This window comes from Scyliorhinus canicula, chromosome 13 (genome assembly GCF_902713615.1).
Source record: "Scyliorhinus canicula chromosome 13, sScyCan1.1, whole genome shotgun sequence".
NCBI classification, from domain to species: Eukaryota; Metazoa; Chordata; class Chondrichthyes; order Carcharhiniformes; family Scyliorhinidae; genus Scyliorhinus; species Scyliorhinus canicula.
The window spans coordinates 66,654,990-66,676,543 of NC_052158.1; the positions used below are offsets into that span (position 1 = coordinate 66,654,990).

The 21,554-nt window shown below is 46.4% G+C and overlaps 1 protein-coding gene across 2 annotated transcripts in view; it reads right to left on the reverse strand.

Moving 5' to 3' along the window:
- Positions 1 to 21,554, reverse strand: part of hdlbpa (high density lipoprotein binding protein a) — a 115,934-nt gene that overhangs the window by 8,378 nt on the left and 86,002 nt on the right. For both annotated transcript variants that reach the window (XM_038816178.1, XM_038816179.1), the window contains 5 exons: positions 19,961 to 20,100; positions 19,101 to 19,205; positions 4,787 to 4,921; positions 3,584 to 3,727; positions 2,382 to 2,561 (listed from right to left, as the gene is read on the reverse strand). In XM_038816178.1, the coding sequence (XP_038672106.1) occupies positions 2,382 to 2,561; positions 3,584 to 3,727; positions 4,787 to 4,921; positions 19,101 to 19,205; positions 19,961 to 20,100 (704 nt within the window). The remainder of the gene's footprint in view (positions 1 to 2,381; positions 2,562 to 3,583; positions 3,728 to 4,786; positions 4,922 to 19,100; positions 19,206 to 19,960; positions 20,101 to 21,554) is intronic.

Below are 21,554 nucleotides of genomic sequence, written 5' to 3' on the forward strand. Positions count from 1 at the left end.
GAATTTTTTAATAAAGCAAATTGTGTGAATTACCTGTACTTGGAAAGTTCCTGTAGGGACACCAGGAAAGATCCCAGTGAGGTGCATTACAACTCAAAGTTATAAAGACAGAACACAAAGAGCAATCATTTAAGATCAAAACAGAAAATGCTGGAGTCAGAAACAGAATTAATCCTTCAGGTTAATGACTCTTTGTCAGAACTGGAAATGTTAGTTGTAACAAGATTTAAAACCAGTACAGAAGGAAATGGAAGAGGGGAGGAACAAATCAAAAGGAAATATCGGTGATAGGATAGAAGGCAGAAAAGATTAAATGACAAAAGAAATGATGGTGCAAGGTGAAATAAGTTGGTAATTGGGAAAGAAATGAAAATTGGTTTGGGGAAGGTGTACAAATGCACAGCAGAATCACCATCTTCTCAAAAACAAAAACAGAAGGTAATAATCTGAAACTGTTGAAGTCCATCTGGAAGGCTACAATGTTCCGAGGCGAAAGAAGAGGTGTTTATCCTCAAGCTCATGTTGCGCTGCATTGGAATAGTAGGGGCTTGGGACAGAGATCAGTGGGGGCAAGGTGACTGGAAGGTCTGGTCATACTTGTGCGCCCAAGTGGAGGTGCTCTACAAAAGATTCACCTAATTTGAATTTGGTCTTCCAGTGTGCATCAGACCACATTGAGAGTACAGAATGCGATATTGTTAGCTAAAAGTAGTACAAGTAAATCACTTTACACCTGGGAGGAATATTTGTTTGGGGACTTGGAAAATGAGAAAAGATGGAGGTAAACAGACGTGTTGCATACCTTGTATTTCTATGGAAAGATGGCAGGGAAGGAATGTTGAGGTGAAAGGAGTGGGTCATTGTGTTGGGAAAAGAAAATTCCCTTCAGAATACAGAAAGCGGGTGAAGGGGAGGATTTGTTTGGTGGTGGCAGTCATGTTGTAGAATCATCTGTTGAATATGGAAGGTGAAGGAGTCAGCCTTTCGGAAAAGCAAACAGATTGAGGTTTTGCTTTAGTTCTTCTATCTGACCAACACATCTCCATCCTTCCTTATTCCCAAACCTCCTGACCCCTGCATGACACAATCTTTTCCTCTCCAGTTTAGGGGCTGTTCCTAACTTCTGACCACACCATGGCACATTAACACCTACTTACCAAGCAACCCATGGTCCTGAACAGGAAAAGCCATAGTTTGGTGTGTGATAACTCCACCCATTCTAACAGCAAATCTAGATCATGTATATGTGGCACACTAAAGCAGAGACAAGTTGGGTAAATCAGCAGTCAGGCCGGGATTGGAAACTGCAATTGAATTCTCAGAAGAGCTCTGGTTAACTTATTAAATTGTTTAAATGATGACTAACTACACCATCACATCACTGCCCCTTCAAATCATAATCTGGCATGTAAATGGTTTTTGTTCTTTCCACCTTCCACTACAGTTGGTTAACTGTGTTGACCTAATAATCTTGTGCTTATAGCTTTTGATGATACTCCACTTATTGCACGAACTGCAAAAGCAGTTCTCACTTATTCAAAACTGACTCTAGGTCATCTCACCAAGAGATAGTATTCTATAGAAACCCTACACAGTGCAAGAGGCCATTTGGCTCATGGAGCCTGCAGCAAACCTCTGAAAAAGAACTTTCTGGGCCTACTCTCCCACCCTATCTGCGTATCCCCCATGCAATGATTTGGCCAATCCATCTAACCTGCCATATTTTGGACTGTGGGAGGAAAGCAGAACACCTGGAGGAAACCCACGCAGATTGAGGGAGAATATGAAAATTCCAGTCACTCAAGGCTAGAATTGAAACCTACTGTGGGTCAGCAGTGCTAGCCACTATGCCACCCAGAATTATTTGCATACTTCATCCATCCTCAATTTTCTTTCATTTCCTGAAGGCATTGGCTCATATGACGTTAATGAAAAATAAAAACGGGAAAAGACTATCACGTCTGCCTACACAGCTTCCACCACAATGCCTCATTGTCCACCCCTCCAACACCATCCTCGGCTCATGCTGTCCACTCTCAGCACCCACTCCCAGTCAGACGTATGCTGCCATTGTTCAGGCTCCAGTCACATATTTAAGATGAGAAGCTTTGATGCAAGTTCCTAAGTTTCATGCATAAATCTCAACAGAAGTGCTCGGGTGGTATCTAAAATCAGGACAAATGAAAAGGGCATATTACAGTCAGATCCAGTCTTTATCCATGAGTGCACACTTCAGTATCAGTTACTGAACAGCCACCAGAGCAGGAATCATTGTTCCACAAGTCCTGGGGTGTTGCAAGCATAAAGGTATGCTGAACACTGCTGTATCTGGTTTTGGCCTCACGTGTAGAATCATTGTAGACTGTAGCAGACCAGCTTACCTTGAAGTCCTCCATAATCTTTCGGATGGCTTTTCCACGGGCACCAATAATACGGGCATGAACCCTGTGGTTGAGTGTAATGTCCTCAGATATCATCTCCTCTAGCTCAGACACTATTTTCATGATGGCTTCCTTGGCAGTTTCTGTATTTTTCTCGTACCCAGTGATAGTTATCTGATCCTGAAACAGAGAAGCAGGAAGGAGGTGAAGAGCAACAGATCGAAGGTGTTCATGGTGCCATACATGATGCAATGTCTGCCTTGCCTAGAGTGGACACTGACTGTTGCAAAGTGAAAGGAAAAGTGATGACAACTTCAATGCTAACCCAAAGTATCCCCATTCCAAATAGCTGCAAGCTGCAGTGTGTCCATTTCCACTCTGCACCCCCAAACGCCAGATAATGTAGTTAGAGTTGATGCCTTTTCCTCTCCAACTTGGACCTTCCACACTACAAAGAATTAATAGCAACAGGACAGAAAAGCTATTTAGCCCAACTGGGAGGCTTTTTCCCCCGACTGGGGAGACCAGAACTAGGGTGTTACAATCTCAGACTAAGGGGACAACCATTTACGACGGAGACAAGGAGAAACTTCTTAACCAAAAGGGTTGTGCATTTTTGGAATTTCCAACCACAGAAGCTTGTAAATGCTCAGTCGGCGAGTATATTTAGCGGAGATTGGGAGTTTATTTTGGCTACAAAGAGAATTGAGAGATATTGGAGATTGCTTGAAAAAGGTGGATTGAAGCCGATCAATCATGATTGTACTGAATAGCAAATCAAGCTCAAAAGGGCCAAGTGGTCTATGCCTGCTCTTATTTATTTATGTTTTCCACTGGTCTTTGCAGGTGCTTAGCCTCATGATCCTTCTCTCACCCTTATGCCCACAAGGCATAATCTTCTGTTGAGTTTGATCTCCCAGAGTAACAGGGCAGGGAGTAGATCCCATCAGACTGCCCAGGGATATTTGTTGGTCATTGCTGATGATTTACAGTATTTAGAAACACTATGTAATGAAAGTGACCAGATCTTAGAGCTGGGATTTCTCAGCAGAGGAACATATCCTTTTGCTACCGGTAACTGCTGCTATCATTTAAATAACGAGGGGGAGAAATACGCACATGTCCTGCGCACCCAAACGGTGTCAGAGTTAGAGGGGGTCTGTATCCTAACCTGGATGGTGTCAGAAAGAAGGGGTTCATACCTGATTTTCATCATTCTTGTCAGGGAATTGAACATTGACATCATGATCCATGCGAATCTGAGTAATAACTGCACCCTTCCTGCCGATAATCTTCGGGTGATAGCGAGGATCCACAGTGATTGTCAACTTGAAGCTTCTCAGAGCCTGTGGTGGTGGTGGGTGGGGAGGGAAACAGGTTGATCCTTACTGGGCTGAACAGTGGGCACATGATTTCAATAAAAGACTTCTCTCCAACATAGCTAACTCAACCAAAATCAGATCAGAGCCCAGCTTTTACCAGCCTGAATTCATGATATGCAGTACAAAAAAGGTGCTGAACTTCCTTGCTTGAGGAAATACACACACCACACTGATCAGAGATGGTGCTATTTATCAAATCACCAATAACACGATAATCAAACTCTCAGCATTCACAACATAGCTACAGACTTTATTTAATTGGAAATAGTTTGAAAATTAATCCATTTCAATTGATCAAGTGCATACACAGCATGGGTGGTAATGGCATGACAATAATTAGCAGTGGGCTGCTCAGAACCTTGGATCCCCTCTCCCCCACACCTGCTCATTGAAGCAGCCTTTCCAGAAGGCATTACAAACACAGGAAACAAAATACTTCACACCAATGTCACAGGAAACTGCAATTTTTGTCCCTCAATACACTTGGCTCCTAAAAATCTACCAATCATAGTTTTGAAATTTTCAACTGGTTCCCCAGCCTCAGCTTTTTGGGAGAGATTCCAATACCCTGTGTGAAGAAGTACTTTCTGATGTACCCACAAATGGTCTAGATCTAATTTTAAGGTTATGCCCCCTTGTCCAGGACTGTCGCCCGAGGTAGTTTCGCTCTTTCTATCCAATCAACCACTTGCATCAATCTTAGAATGTTAATTAGCTCACCCTTAATTTTCTATACTCGAGAAATGTAAACCCAGTCTGTGAAAACTGTCCTCATAACTTGACTCTTAAAATCATTGCGGTTATTATAATCCCAGCATACTGCATTTTATGCAATTATTTTCATGGCTCCTCTTTGACCTGTCATTCTGACTACAACTGTCTCACCAAATATGAAGCTGTAGAAAACGACAGTGCATGCTATGCTAGAGTATCTGGGTTACACAGAACATGCTGGCCTGCCATGAACAATGGAAACTTTGAGGAGCTCATGCACCTCAATTCAGATGTCTTCAGCATGCTTACCCTGTCCTCCTGCTCCATCTGCAGTTCCTTGACGCGCTCATTCAGTCCATCCCGAGCTCGGTCCAGGTGAGAAGCCAACCCAGTGATTTTAATGGTGTCAGATTGCTCCTCAGGAGGGGGGACAGCAATGTTTACCTACATTTAAAAGCCCACAAGGAAAACAGTTATCAATATCACACGATAAATGTAGAGTTGGATGGACATTATGGAGATCCGAGCCCATGTCTCAATGCAACTGCGAAAGGGTAAAGTTAGTTTGGAGGAGCAGCATATTTCTGATAGAGAAATGTAGTCCTATGGACGCTCTGACAGTTCAAATATTTTAAGTTATTAAAGAATACAACAAGCATTCTGAAACAATGTGCACAAAATTACGGACCAAGAGCTTTCAATGTAAAGAAACCTATTTACTTGGTGTAGTTTACACCTTAAAACACAGGCAGAGTGAAATCTAAGATTGATGCTATCATGGCCTAATTATAAAAGGGTGATTATAATTAATATTCCCCATAGCCAATAGGAATATGAAATGTAAAACCCGTTTTAAACTTGATAGCACCAGTAGGAAGCTATGAAAACCATAGCTGCTCTATCAACAGATTATCAGAAGGGACGATGTGTTCTGAAATGGTTCAATTAGGTGAGTATTGACTTGTGAAATCAAAGATGAGCAAAAGGCCATCAGGCTCATCAAGCCCAACCTGTACCACTACTTGGGTAACCACATACACCATTTACTGATCCCATAACCAAACAACCAACTGAGAAAGGTAAATCTGCAATCAATTTCTCTTTGATCGCCCAACATTCTTCAAGGCGGCAAGAGACCACCCGTGGCTGTTAACATGTCTATCACAGCTAAGTAAGATTGGTCTTTGACAAACATAAATTACTTCTTCTCTGCTTTCACAAGGACAATTGCAGCTTTTTACCCTTCACATGTTGCAGTATCCTGTGTGCTGGAGGGCAGTCACTACAAAGAAATTCCTGATATCCAAATCCAACATAACTCCGACATCTTCTAGTACTACCATCCCCACACAAATTCAAAGAGCCCACACGACAGAGTAGTTTTTAAAATGGAGAGTTAATAAATGTTTTTTAACTCTCATTATATTCCTTTCCAGCCAGCATGGGAACCCAAAATGGGCCTGGTAGCTGATCCAGAGTTTCTGAAACCCAGGGAGACAACCATCATCAGTCTGATTATTTTTAATGGAATATTTTATGTTTAGAAGGTATGCGTACCAGGTCGGGCTCTGCTCATTACCCTGACAGGGGTGTCACGTGTTGGCCAATCCTGAGACTATGTTTTTTTTGTTTTGTTTTTTTTAAATTTTAGATTACCCAATTATTTTTTCCAATTAAGGGGCAATTTAGCGTGGCCAATCCACCTACTCTGCACATTTTTGGGTTGTGGGGGCAAAACCCACGCAGACACGGGGAGAATGTGCAAACTCCACACGGACAGTGACCCAGAGCCGGGATCGAACCTGGGACCTCAGCGGCGTGAGGCGGTTGTGCTACCCACTAGGCCACCGTGCTGCCCTCAATCCTGAGACTATGGGGGCGATTCGCCAATATGGAGCCCAAGTGTTCGCGCGGCGCCGCAAATGCCGTCGCATTTTACGACGGCGTGAACCGGGCCCGGGTACAACCGATTCTGGAGTGGCTCACATCGCTCCAGCCTCCTTTCCCGGCACCAAATGGGCGCCGTGCCAACCCGCACATGCGCAGTCGGGCCGTGCCAACCTACACATGCACGGGGGACTTCTTTAGTGCGCCAGCCACAACTCAACATGGTGTTGGTGTTCAGGGGCCGGACGCGCCAGAAAGTAGGCCCGGTGAAGAGGGGCCGGCCTGCCGATCGGTGGGTCCCGATCGCAGGCCAGACCCCATCGGAGCCCTCTCCCCTCCCCCCCCAACCGTTCACGCAGAGTTCCCGCCGGCAGTGACCAGGGGTGAATGGCGCCGGCGGGACTCTGTCGGATCCGCGCGGCCGTTCGGCCCATCCGGCTGTGCCAATTCTCCGCACCTCGGAGAATCACGCGCCGACATCGGGGCACGGTTGCGGCGATTCTCTGGCCTGCCGCTCGGAGAATCGCCTTCCATGTCCGCACCAAGTCAATTTTAAAAAAATTTATAAACATTTTATTAAATTAGCAAATATAAACAGTAATATACATACATAATATATATTACATAAAGAAAAAATGAATCAAGCGTAAGACAGTAATTAACAAGTGCAATGGAACCCCTTTTACTAACTCCCACTAACTTAACGCCCCTCTAACCCTCAAACGTGACCAGGTCTTTAAAGAAAGAAATGAATGTCCGCTATCTCTGGTAGAACCTCCCCTTTGAGCCTTGGACAGTACACTTGATATTTTCCAGATGCAAGACAATATACTTGATGTTTTCCAGATGTAAGACAGATCATATCTTCCACTCGTGCGTTTGGCTTGGACAGGAGGAGGAGATCTCCAGCTGAGTATGGTTCGGCTCCTTGCTATTAAGGAAGCAAAGGCAAGAACATCCACCCTCACTCCCAAGTAGAATTAGAATGATGGAGTCCGAAACCCCAAATATTGAAACTAATGGGCAAGGGTCTAGGGTTATCTGCAAAATCTTGGATATAGTGCCAATAAGCAGGCTTAGGACAAGACCAAATGCATGCGTGTGGTTAGCCGGTGTAAGCGAACAGCGGTTACAGTTGGTTCTCCACGTCTCAAAAGAATCCACTCATTCTTGCTTGTGTCCAATATGCTCTATTCAGTACTTTGAACTGAACCAAACTTGGTCTGGCACAAGATGAAGTGGAATTCATCCTGTATAGAACATAGAACAGTACAGGCCCTTCGGCCCACGATGTTGTGCCGGCCATTTATTCTAATCTAAGATCAACCTAACCTACACCCCTTCAATTTACTGCTGTCCATGTGCCTGTCCAGGAGTTGCTGAAATGTCCCTAATGACTCCGACTCCACCATCTCCACTGGCAGTGCATTCTACGCATTCACCACTCTGTAAAGACCCTACCTCTGATATCTCCCCTATACCTTCCTCCAATCACCTTAAAATTATGTCCCCTCATGACCGCCATTTCTGCCCTGGGGAAAGGTCGCTGGCTATCCAAAATATATAGAGGGCTTCCCTCAAAATCTTCTCAGTAAGCAGAGCCAAGCTCCCCCCACCCATTTCTAGAATATTCTATCCAATAGGGCAGAATCTGAAGATAGAATGAGATACAGATTTGATAAGGACACTCTCCCCTGTGCCAAGACAAATAACTTTTTCAACAGAAAAGGAGGCCAGGGGAAAGGAAGAATTAACTTGTGGGAGTTAAGCTTCGCGATCCTCTGTCTCTCTGAAGCAGAGTGCTGCAGACCCTGGGATTCTTACCTGCCCAGATAAACGCCAATATTAATTTGTTGACTTATTAAAAAATGCTTTGGGTTTAAAAAAAAACGGGGATACATTGAAATAAAAGTAAAACTCTTGGCAGCACATTCATCTCGACAGTTTGAATCCTGCCTGTCAGAGTCAGAGGGAGATTATTTCACCTCTAGTCCGTTTTAATCTTACTGATGAGGCTTGAAAAGTTCAGTCTGAGGAGCAAGGCCAAGTTATGGGCTGCGTGGATCCCCAGATATCGGAAATTAAGGCAAGAGACGAAACGGCAATGAAGCAAACCGAGTCGCTCTGGCCGACGGGTTCACTGGAAAACACGCACATTTTACTTGCACCTGAAAATGTATCAAATCTCTGGAGTATCTTCAGGATGTTTTCTATTGAGGAGGTTGGATCCATAATCTAAATGGGTCGATAAGACCCCACTCTACTGGGTCCTTACCCTCTTTAAGAAACATCAAGATTGTGGCTAGGGCAAAGGTCAGGGGTACTGATTCTCTAGACATTGAATTGGGAATCAGTGCAGGGAGTCAGAGGGTAGTAAAGAGGGGATAGAAACAAAGCCAGTAAGGAGGAAAGTGGAAGGCAGAGAAACAGATTGAACTGCATTTATTTCAATGCAAGAGGCCTAACGGGCAGGGCAGATGAACTCAGGGCAGCATGGATAGGTACATGGGACTGGAATATTATATCTATTACTGAAACATGGTTAAAGGAGGGGCAGGATTAGCAGCTCAATATTCCAGGGTACAGATTCTGTAGGAAAGATAGACTAGGAAGGGAGAGGGAGTTGTATTTTTGATTCGGGACATCACAACAGTACAGAGAGAGGATATATCCAACGGTTCGCCCACTGAGTCGATACGGGTAGAACTGAAAAAGAAGAAGGGCGTTTGATAGGACTGTACCAAATGGTCAGTGGGAAATCAGTAAGCAAATATGTAAGAGTACAGATAGCTGCTGGAAAAATAGGGTGGTAATAGTAGGGGACTTTAATTTTCCAACATTAACTGGGACAGCCATAGCACTAGTGGTTTGGATGGAGAAAAATGTTTTGAATGTATTCAGGAAGAATTCTTCATTCAATATATGGATGGTCCTACTAGAGAGGGGGCAAAACTTGACCTCGTCTTGGGGAGGAGGATGGGTAGGTGACGGAAGTGTTAGTGAGTGCTCATTTTGGGACCAGTGGCCATAATTCCATTAGTTTTAAGATAGTTATGGAGAACGATAGTTCTGGCCCGAAAGTTAAAATTCTAAATTGGGGCAAGGACAATTTCGATGGTATTAGTCGGGAATTTTCAAAAGTTGATTGGGGGAGCCTGTTTACAGGCAAGGGGGCAGCTGGTAAGTGGGAGTCTTTCAAAAGGGCGTTAACTAGGATTCACGGTGAGCACATTCCTCTTAGAGTGAAGGGTAAGGCTGGAAGAAGCAGGGAACACTGGATGACTCGGGATATTAAGGCCATGGTCAAAAGGAAGGAGGTGGCATACGACTTGCATAGGCAGCTGGGATCAAGTGGATCCCTAGAAGAGTATACGGCCTGCCAGAGTATAGTTGAGAGAAAAGTCAGGGGTAGCAGGGTGGCGCAGTGGTTAGCACTGCTGCCTCACAGCGCCACGGTCCCAGATTTGATCCCGGCTCAGGGTCACTGTCCGTGTGAAGTTTACACATTCTCCGTATTTGCGTGGGATTCGCCCTCACAACGTAAAAGATGGGCAGGGTAGATGGATTGGCCACGCTAAATTGCCCCTTAATTGGGAAAAATTAATTGGGTACACCAAATTTAAAAAAAAAAGAGAGAAATCAAGAGGGCAAAAATGGGACATGAGATTGCCTTATCTGCCAAGACAAAGGAAAATCCAAAGAGCTTTTACAGATACATTAAGGGCTAAAGAGTGACTAGGGAGAGGGTAGGGTCTCTTAAGGATAAATAAGGTCACCAATGTGTGGATCCACAAGAGCTGGGCGAGGTCCTAAATGATATTTCTTGTCAGCATTTACTGTTGAGACAGGCACGAATGTTAGGGAAATAAAAAGTGATGTTGAGGAGTGTACATATTACAGAGAAGGAGGTGCTGGAGGTACTAAAGCGCATCAAGATAAGATAAATCCCTGGGACCTGATGAAATGTTTCCCGGGGACATTGTGGGAGGCCAGGGAGCAAATTGTCAGCCCCCTAGCGGAGATATTTGAATTGTCGACAGCCATAGTAGGTGCCAGAGATTGGAGGGCAGCAAATGTTGTGCCCTTGTTTAAGAAGGGCTGTAGAGATAAGCCTGGGAATTACAGACTGTGAGCCTTACCTCTGTAGTGGGAAAGCTGTTAGAAGGTATTCTGAGGGACAGGATCTACAGGCATTTAGATAGGCAAGGGCTAATTAGGGAAAGTCAGCATGGCTTTGTTAGGGGAAAGTGATGTCTCACCAATTTGATTGAGTTTTTTGAAGGGAGTTTTTTTTTTTACCAAGAAGGTAGATGAGGGTAGTGCGGCCGACGTTGTCTACACAGACTTTAACAAGACCTTTGACAAGGTACCGCATGGTAGATTGTTACAAAAGGTTAAATCTCACGTAATTCAGGATGAGGTAGCCAACATAGGATGAGAATGTAGGAGGCATGGTTAGTAAGTTTCCAGATTACACCAAGATTGGTGGCATAGTGGATAGTGAAGAAGGTTGTACAATATTGCAACAGGGTCTTGACTGATTGTGGGCCAATGGGCTGATGGAGTTGAATTTGGATAAATGTGGTGATGTGTTTTGGTCGATCAAATCAGAGCATGATCTGCTCAGTTAATGGTAGGGAGAGGGGAGAGTTACAGAACAAAGAAATCTAGGAGTACAGGTTCATAGCTCCTTGAAGGTGAAGTCGCAGGTGGACAGGGTAGTGAAGAAGGCATTCAACATGCTAGGTTTTATTGGCCAGGATACTGAATACAGGAGTTGGGACGTCTTGTTGAAGCTGTACAAGACATTTGTAAGGCTACACATGGAATACTGTGTTCCGTTCTGGTCATCTTATTACAGGAAGGATATCGTTAAACTGGAAAGAGTGCAGAAGAGATTTACAAGGATGCTATCAGGACTTGATGGTCTGAGTTATACAAGAAGAGGCTGGGATCTTTTTTCCCTGGAGCTTAAGGGTGGTCTTATAGAGGTTTATAAAATAATGAGGAGCATTGATAAGGTAGATTGTTGACAATTTTTCCCAAAGGTAGAGGACAGCACTAGAGGGCACAGGTTTACGGTGAGATGAGAAAAATACAAAGAAAAAGAGACCAGAGGGGAAATTTCTTCACAAGAGGATGGTGAGCATGTGGACCGAGGCGGATACAAATTTTGTCCTTTAAAAAGCAGTTCGACAGTTACATGGGCAGGTTGGGAATCGAAGGATATGGGCCAAATGCGGGCAAGTGAGGCTAGCTTAGGTGATAGAAACTGGGCGGCATGGACAAACTGGACTGAAGGGCCTGTTTCCATGCTGTAAACATCTATAGTCTATAATTATTGAAAATGTCTAATAATAAAGGGCATTAGTTGCTCCGAGAACCTCTTATAAAATTCGATCGTAAGCTGTTGTGACCAAGGGCGTTGCCAGATTGCAGCTAACCGATACATTACATTTCTGTATTTCTTACGTTAGTTAGGACAGTTGCATTACGTTCCCGTTTCCTGCCTTCCTCGATGGTCAGGATGTGTAAACCACGTAGAAATCTCAGCATTTCTAATGTGGCTGGAGGAGGCTCTAGCTCATGGTTAAACAAACTGAAAGCCGCATTAACCTGGAGAGGACTGACACTAGATTACCTTCTTTGCTCCGAATCAGATGGATTTCACAGGACACAGCCTGCTTCTGGAGTTGATGCACAAGAAGACAACCTGCCTTTTCCCTATGTTCATAGAAGGTGTCCCTCGAACATCGTAACTGATGCACAGATTTATTTGTGGAGATCAATTTGAATTGGAGTTGCAATTATTACGTTTTTTTCTATGCATCAGTAGTTCCGGTGTCAGGGCAACCTTCAAGAGTGCACAGCCGGTGTCGTTCCACACTCTCCTTTTTCACAATCCAGGGCGGGTTCCCAGGGGGGCCAAAAGCAAAGCAAAATTCAACAAAATGAGGGGTATGATCAGAAATGACAATTGCAAATTCGCGACAGCGCTGGCCCCACACCTGCGGGAGATGTTCACAGACTCGCTAGCTAGGGGCACACTGCCACCCACGTTAGCAGAGGCCTCAATCTCGCTGATACCTAAGAAAGACAAAGACCCAACGGAATGTGGGTCATACAGAACCATATCTCTGCTGAACGCAGACGCCAAAATACTGGCCAAAATCCTAGCCAAAAGACTGTGTACCTGAGGTGGTCACAGAGGACCAGACGGGCTTCGTCAAAGGTAGACAGCTTACCTCGAACATCAGGCGCCTGCTGAACATGATAATGACCCCCTCCGGGGAGAGAACACAAGAGGTGATCGTCTCCCTGGACACAGAAAAGGCCTTCGACAGAGTCGAATGGAAATACCTCATAGAGGTACTGGAGCGGTTCGGGCTTGGAACAGGGTTCACCGCTTGGGTAAAGCTCCTGTACAACGCTCCCATGGCGAGTGCACAGACCAACAATACCAACTCCCAATACTTCCAGCTGCACAGGGGCACCAGACAAGGATGCCCACTGTCCCCGCTGCTGTTCGCACTAGCAATTGAACCGCCAGCAATCGCGCTCAGGGCAGCAAAAAATTGGAGGGGGATCCGAAGGGGAGGTAGAGAGCACAGAGTCTCACTCTATGCGGATGATCTGCTCCTCTATATCTCGGACCCACAAAGCAGCATGGACGGAATCATCGCGCTCCTGAAAGAGTATTGAGCCTTCCCGGGCTACAAACTCAACATGAGCATAAGTGAGATCTTCCCAGTACACCCGCAAGGGGGGGGGGGGGGGGGGGGGGGGGGGGGGGGGGGGTGGGGCAGCACTAAAGGGGCTGCCGTTCAAACAAGCCCGACATAAATTCCGCTACCTGGGGATCCAAATAGCCCATGACTGGAAAGGGATCCACAAATGGAACCTCACCAGCCTGACGGAGGAAGTTAAAAAGGACCTGCAAAGATGGAACACACTCCCGCTCTCCCTCGCGGGGAGAGTTCAGACGATCAAAATGAACGTACTGCCCAGGTTCCTCTTCCTGTTTAGATCCATTCCGATCTACATCCCCAAGGCCTTTTTCAAAGCGCTGGACAAACTCATCATGGCGTTCGTATGGGGGGGTAAAAATGCTAGGATCCCAAAGAAGGTCTTACAAAAAACAAAAACCAGGGGAGGGCTAGCCCTCCCGAATCTACAATTCTACCACTGGGCAGCAACAGCCGAGCGAGTAAGGGGATGGATCCAGGAGCCAGAGGCTGAGTGGGTGCGTGCGGAGGAGGCCTCCTGCATGGGAACCTCCCTCCGGGCCCTCGCCACGGCAGCACTCCCATCCCCACCCAAAAAACACTCCAGCAGCCCAGTGGTGACAGCCACCCTCCAATCCTGGAACCAACTGCGGCAGCAACTTGGCCTGACCAAAATGTCGAACAGGGCTCCCATCTGCAACAACCATAGGTTCACACCAGCACTGACTGACGCCACATTCAAAAGGTGGAGGCAGGACGGGGGGACACTGACAGTCAGGGACCTATACACGGACGACAGGATCGCAACACTGGACGAACTGACAGAGAAATTTCAGCTAGCTGGGGGGAACGAGCTACGGTACCTGCAGCTCAAAAACTTCCTACGAAAGGAGACAAGGACGTACCCACAACCGCCACGACAGACACTACTGGAAGACCTACTGGACGCAAGTATCCTAGAGAAAGGGAACTGTAGTGACATGTATGACCGACTGGTAGATAGGGACGACACCGTACTGGACGCAACAAGAAGGAAATGGGAGGACGGCCTGGGGATGGAGATAGGGTGGGGACTCTGGAGCGAAGCACTGCATAGGGTCAACTCCACCTCCACGTGCACAAGGCTCAGCCTGACGCAACTAAAAGTGGTACATAGAGCCCACTTAACAAGAACCCGTATGAGTAGGTTCTTCCCGGAGGTGGAAGGCAGATGTGAACGGTGCCAAAGAGGCCCGGCCAACCACGCCCACATGTTCTGGTCTTGCCCCAGACTCGTGGAGTACTGGACAGCCTTCTTCGAGGTTATGTCCAAAGTGGTGGGAGTGAGGGTGGAGCCATGCCCGATAGTGGCGGTCTTCGGGGTTTCAGAACAGCCAGATCTATTCCTGGGGAGGAGGGCGGACGCCCTTGCCTTTGCCTCCCTGATCGCCCGCCGTAGAATCCTGTTTGGCTGGCGGTCAGCAGCACCGCCCAGAGCTGCGGACTGGCTGTCCGACCTCTCGGAATCTCTCCAAATGGAGAAAATCAAATTTGCCATCCGAGGGTCGGACGACGGCTTCCACAGAACGTGGGAGCCATTCATGCAACTGTTCCGGGACCTATTTGTGGCCAATGTACAAGAGGAAGAATAGTCGGGGGAAGGTAGCGGGAGGGGGGGGGGGCTACAGGTTCGGTACGGGGGTTCGATGGCTAGCTAAGGCCCAAAACCAAACTAAATAAACATGTTGGGGGGGGGGGGGGGGGGGGGGGCGGGCGCAGTTACTACTACGAAGATGCTTACCTGTAAATATGTATGTTAATTTTTGCGTGTTTGTTTGTTTTTTTTTGTTTTTTTTCTCTCCTAACAATTTGTAATTTGTTCAATATAAAATATGAAAACTGAATAAAAACATTTATAAAAAAAAAAGAAATGACAATTGCAAATTCGCGACAGCGCTGGCCCCACACCTGCGGGAGATGTTCACAGACTCGCTAGCTAGGGGCACACTGCCACCCACGTTAGCAGAGGCCTCAATCTCGCTGATACCTAAGAAAGACAAAGACCCAACGGAATGTGGGTCATACAGAACCATATCTCTGCTGAACGCAGACGCCAAAATACTGGCCAAAATCCTAGCCAAAAGACTGTGTACCTGAGGTGGTCACAGAGGACCAGACGGGCTTCGTCAAAGGTAGACAGCTTACCTCGAACATCAGGCGCCTGCTGAACATGATAATGACCCCCTCCGGGGAGAGAACACAAGAGGTGATCGTCTCCCTGGACACAGAAAAGGCCTTCGACAGAGTCGAATGGAAATACCTCATAGAGGTACTGGAGCGGTTCGGGCTTGGAACAGGGTTCACCGCTTGGGTAAAGCTCCTATACAACGCTCCCATGGTGAGTGTACGGACCAACAATACCAACTCCCAATACTTCCAGCTGCACAGGGGCACCAGACAAGGATGCTCACTGTATCCGCTGCTGTTCGCACTAGCAATCGAACCGCTAGCAATCGCGCTCAGGGCAGCAAAAAATTGGAGGGGGATCCGAAGGGGAGGCAGAGAGCACAGAGTCTCACTCTATGCAGATGATCTGCTTCTCTACATCTCGGACCCACAAAGCAGCATGGACGGAATCATCGCGCTCCTGAAAGAGTTTGGAGCCTTCTCGGGCTACAAACTCAACATGAGCAAAAGCAAGATCTTCCCAGTACACCCGCAAGGGGGGGGGGGGGGGGGGGGGCCAGCACTAAAGGGGCTGCCGTTCAAACAAGCCCGACACAAATTCCGCTACCTGGGAAGGAGCGGAAGGAGACAAGGACAAGGAGACAAAGACAAGGACGTACCCACAACCGCCACGACAGACACTACTGGATAGCCCATGACTGGAAAGGGATCCACAAATGGAACCTCACCAGCCTGACGGAGGAAGTAAAAAAGGACCTGCAAAGATGAAACACACTCCCACTCTCCCTCGCGGGGAGAGTCCAGACAATCAAAATGAACGTACTGCCCAGGTTCCTCTTCCTGTTTAGATCCATTCCGATCTACATCCCCAAGGCCTTTTTCAAAGTGCTGGACAAACGTATCATGGCGTTCGTATGGGGGGGTAAAAATGATAGGATCCCAAAGAAGGTCCTACAAAAAACAAAATCCCGAATCTACAATTCTACCACTGGGCGGCAACAGCCGAGCGAGTAAGGGGATGGATCCAGGAGCCAGAAGCCGAGTGGGTGCGTGCGGAGGAGGCCTCCTGCATGGGGACCTCCCTCCGGGCCCTCGCCACGGCAGCACTCCCATCCCCACCCAAAAAACACTCCAGCAGCCCAGTGGTGACAGCCACCCTCCAATCCTGGAACCAACTGCGGCAGCAATTTGGCCTGACCAAAATGTCGGACAAGGCTCCCATCTGCAACAACCATAGGTTCACACCAGCACTGACTGACGCCACCTTAAAAAGGTGGAGGCAGGACGGGGGGCACTGACAGTCAGGGACCTATACACGGACGACAGGATCGCAACACTGGACGAACTGACAGAGAAATTTTGGCTAGCCGGGGGGAACGAGCTACGGTACCTGCAGCTCAAAAACTTCCTACGGAAGGAGACAAGGACGTACCCACAACCGCCACGACAGACACTACTGGAAGACCTACTGGACGCAAGAATCCTAGAGAAAGGGAACTGTAGCGACATGTATGACCGACTGGTAGAAAGGGACGACACCGTACTGGACGCAACAAGAATGAAATGGGAGGACGACCTGGGGATTGAGATTGGGTGGAGACTCTGGAGCGAAGCACTGCATAGGGTCAACTCCAACTTCACGTGCGCAAGGCTCAGCCTGACGCAACTAACAGTGGTACATAGAGCCGACTTAACAAGAAACCATATGAGTAGGTTCTTCCCGGAGGTGGAGGACAGATGTGAACTGTGCCAAAGAGGCCCGGCCAACCACGCCCACATGTTCTGGTCTTGCCCCAGACTTGTGGAGTACTGGACAGCCTTCTTCGAGGCTATGTCCAAAGTGGTGGGGGTGAGGGTGGAGCCATGCCAGATAGTGGCGGCCTTCGGGGTTTCAGACCAGCCAGATCTATTCCTGGGGAGGAGGGCAGACGCCCTTGCCTTTGCCTCCCTTATCGCCCGCCGTAGAATCCTGTTTGGCTAGCGGTCAGCAGCACTGCCCAGAGCTGCAGACTGGCTGTCCGACCTCTCGGAATCTCTCCAAATGGAGAAAATCAAATTCGCCATCCGAGGGTCAGACGACGGCTTCCACAGAACGTGGGAGCCATTCATGCAATTGTTTCGGGACCTGTTTGTGGCCAACGAACAAGAGGAAGAATAGTCGGGTGGCCAAGAATCAGGGGAAAACGGACGGGAATCGGGGGAAGGTAGCCGGGGGGGGGGGGGGGGGGTACGGGTTCGTTATGGGGGTTTGATGGCTAGCTAAGGCCCAAAACCAAACTGTAAATAAATGCCTATAAACATGTGCCTCGGCCATATTAGGGAATGTAAAATATGTATGCCGGCTAAAGGGGGCGGCCACAGTTGTTATTATGAAGATGCTTACCTGTAAATATACATGTTAATTTTTGCGTGTTTTTTTTTTCTAATAATTTGTTGGATATAAAATACGAAAACTCAATAAAAAACATTTTAAAAAAAAATGACAATTGCCATGGGGAGGAAGGATTTGTCAACAACAACAACAACAATAAAAAATCAATTTGGGAGTAGGCATGGTGAACATGTGGAGGGGAAAAAAAAGAGGGGGAAAATCCATTACTGTTTGGATGCAGAAAACACCATGGGTTGACACCTCCAATACTTTCCAAAAGGTGAATGCCCTGGACATCCCAGTTTGAGGCTGGGATTTTGACATGGAGCGGGCCAATTTAAAGGTTCAAGACACGGTTTAAGTCTCCTCCTTGGATCATCCGATGCGAGTCCAAGTCAGGAACGACATCCACCAGGGAGTTTATGAAGCTCAGGTCGTCCCAATTGGGAGCATAAATATTCACCAAAATATCGGAATGTTTTCCAGTGAACCACAGATAATAATGTTATGCCCATTGGGGTCATCCAGAATCTGGGAGGGAGTAAATTGACCTTGACCAGGTCAATTTCTAAGCAAACACGAGGGTGAGCATTATAAAATCCATCACTTCTCATGATGGAAATGTGGATCTACTTTGATCAAGATTTCAGAACATCTAAAAAGTAAATACATTTAAAAAAAAAGGAACAGTAACCACTGGGAGTAAAGAGGCATCACATTGTTTCAGTGGCCTAAGGTTAGGGAAGGAAAAATAATTGAAGATTCCAGTTCCACACTACTATTCAGTGACCTTTTCAGTAAAGCAGGTGTTCAGGGGTAAGTTGAGTTATGAGGAGTAATTACAGAAACAGAGGCTCGTGTTATTATGTTAGAACAATGGGCCAGAAGACCCAAAATGAGTGAGCAAAATTAGTGGAAGGTGTGGGAGTCATTTCCAGTGGCTGAAGAATTTTCAAACAGGATAAAAAATAAAAACATTTTAAGAGTACCTAATTCTCTTCTCTCCCCCCCTCCCCCCCCCCCGCCAATGAAGGGACAATTTAGCATGGCCAATACACCTACACTGCACATCTTTGGGTTGTGGGGGTGAGATCAAACCTGGGACCTCGGCGTAGTGAGGCAATACTAACCACTGCACCACCCAGAGGATAAAACTTCATAACAAGAAAGCTGAAGATATTGTACAAATATGTTACAAAATATAAAAAAAGAGATGGTTTGAAATGCCCTGCCTAGACGGGCATGGGCATAGAATAGACCAATGGTTCTAGTTGGCTGGTTCCCTCAGAATGGGTGCAGCTAGTTTGGGCGGGGGGGGGGGGGGGGGGGGTCAAACAGTTTCTCTCTGTATAAAATCGTATGATTCTGGGGCAGTGCAGGTTTAACTGTGACCTCACAATAAACAGCTCAATAATATTGACTCTCCTGGCTTGCCTTCAGTCTGCTAGTTACAGGCAAGTACAACTGGTTTTACCTCATACTCCTCCATCATCTTGCGTATACCACTTCCTTTCTGACCAATGATGTAACGATGCAGGTCAAATGGCACCTCGACTTGGGTTGTAACGGGAACCAGTGCCTATAAGAAAGCACCAAAATGAGAAACGACCTTTGTGTTGGTGACGACAGAGGAAGAATATTGAAATTCCTATAGCAGTACACTGTTAAATAAATGGATTAATCTTAAAGGAACTGGATACTGTGGCTACAAGAGCATGTCAAGGCTTGGAACTCTGAAGACTATTTCACCGCCTGACTCCCCAAAGCTTGCCCACCACCTACAAGGCACAAGTCAGGAATGCGATGAAATCCTGTCCAGTTGCCTGGATGTGTACAGCTCATAAAGAAGCTCAATACCATCCAGGACAAAGCATCATCTGCCACCTTTGCTGCTTCCACCACAGAAGCACAGTGGCAGCAGTGTGTACCACCTGTGGGAATTCATCAAGGCTCCTTGGGCAGCACCTTCCAAACCCACAAATGCAACTATCTGGAAAGTCAAGAGCAGCAGATACCTGGGAATCCCACCATTTGGAATGCTCCTCTCCAAGTCACTCAGCATCCAGACTTGGAAATATATCGTTCCTTCACTGTCGCTGGGTCAAAATCCTAGAACTCCCTCCTCAACAACACAGTGGATATACCTACACCACAGGGACGGTGGCAGTTCAAGGCAGCAGCTCACCGTCACCTTCTCAAGGGAAATTAAGGATGGCAATAAATGTCAGCCTAGCCAGTGACATCCATATCCCATGAACGAATAAAAACATTTGTTTGACTATTACATTTTAGAAACCTCCCTCCCATATTGAAGCAGCACAATTTACAACGTACCAGCAAAGCATCTCTGGCTGACTCACATCGCTCTTTCCGCCCAGAAATGATAATGATGTCATTTTTCCGGGGTACAGTAAGGTCAACCTCTTTAACTTCTCCGTTGGTCTCTCCATTCTCATGGACATGCTGCTCAGGTGCTGTGAAAGACAAAAACAATGTGTTTTATTCCATCCATGACTTATTCTGGGTGGACTTTACAGATGCCACTAATGTATACTGTTAACTGTATCTTACTCCAGGTCAGAAGAGCAAAGGGTGTGGGAAAGCAGTCAAAAATCTTCTCAATACTAGTGGGATTCAACAAATACCGACAACAGGTCTGCCCCTTTTAGTTTTCCTCCCACCATCCCAAGAGATTTATTTTCAAAGTAAACAGCAATTTTAACATCCCAAGGTGTGTAATCGGATAAACATCTACAAGGAGCCAAAGGAAGAGAGTGAAGCGAGATGTGTTTATGAAATAAAATCCTTAGCTTAGGGCCGAACAGTTGAAGGCATATCTGCCCATGATGGAATATGTCGGGAAATATCAAGAGGTCAGGGCTGAAGAAGCAAAGTTCTTGGATGGCTAAGTTAGAAATGGGGAGGGGGGCACGGTCATAAGCGGATCGGAGTTAGAGGAAAAGAGTTTTAGAATTGAGACATCAGTCTCCTGAGACAATGTAGGTCAGTGAGCTCAGGAATGATGGGTTAATGGGTCTTGCTATGGAGTTAAGCTGCTGGCAGCAGAACTTAGGATGAGCCAGAGTTTATGGAAGATAAAAGATGGGAGCAGGCGAGGAGAGTATTGGAATAGTCAAGTCTGGGATAGAGGGGGTGTTACAGGCACCTGGTCAGCCCTCAACCAAGGTTAAGATACTGTACCATATGCGTAATATTTAAGTTTTTTGACTGCAGAAAAGATAGATTTGTTCTGGGGATGATAATATAAGAAATTGGACTTTATTTTATAAACAAAAAAACAAAAGAATACAATATTTAAACTTTCAAACTTCACAGTTCTAACACTAACAGATTAAATGCAGCTTCTTAACTTTTAACACTCGAGGTCCCATTAAACAAATTTCAGCATCAAAATACAGCTCTTGTTCCACTTATACATCCAAACAAAGGCAGACCTTTCATTTAGGAAGAAACCTTTCTTCTGTTGGGATATCTCTTTCAGAATACTTTTTCAAACCTCTCTTTCTGTGGCAATTTCCATGACCTGTTCCATGGCTGCCTACATCGTCAAGCCCGCAGCCTTCGTGTCCTGACTGGTTGCTCTCCACAGCAATCTGCTTCCAAGTTTCCTGACCTGTCTTCTTAGCTGCACATCTGTTTCTGCCTTTGTTACCAAAAGGATTTCTCCAAGCTCCGTCCAGTCCTTCAAACAAAGCTGCTCCTCCGAGGTGGTCAAACGTGAATCTATTCTTGTTATTTGGCTAATAGCTCATTCCCATTTGCACAAAAGGCCAGAGCTATGCCATTTATATGCAACTACCTCCCATTGATAGACAATTAAGTCCTCAGACTCTGCTATTCGGATCATGGCTGGTCATGCAGGAGTGTCCCGACAGGGCATATCTGTTGGGAGTTTCAGGCTAACAGC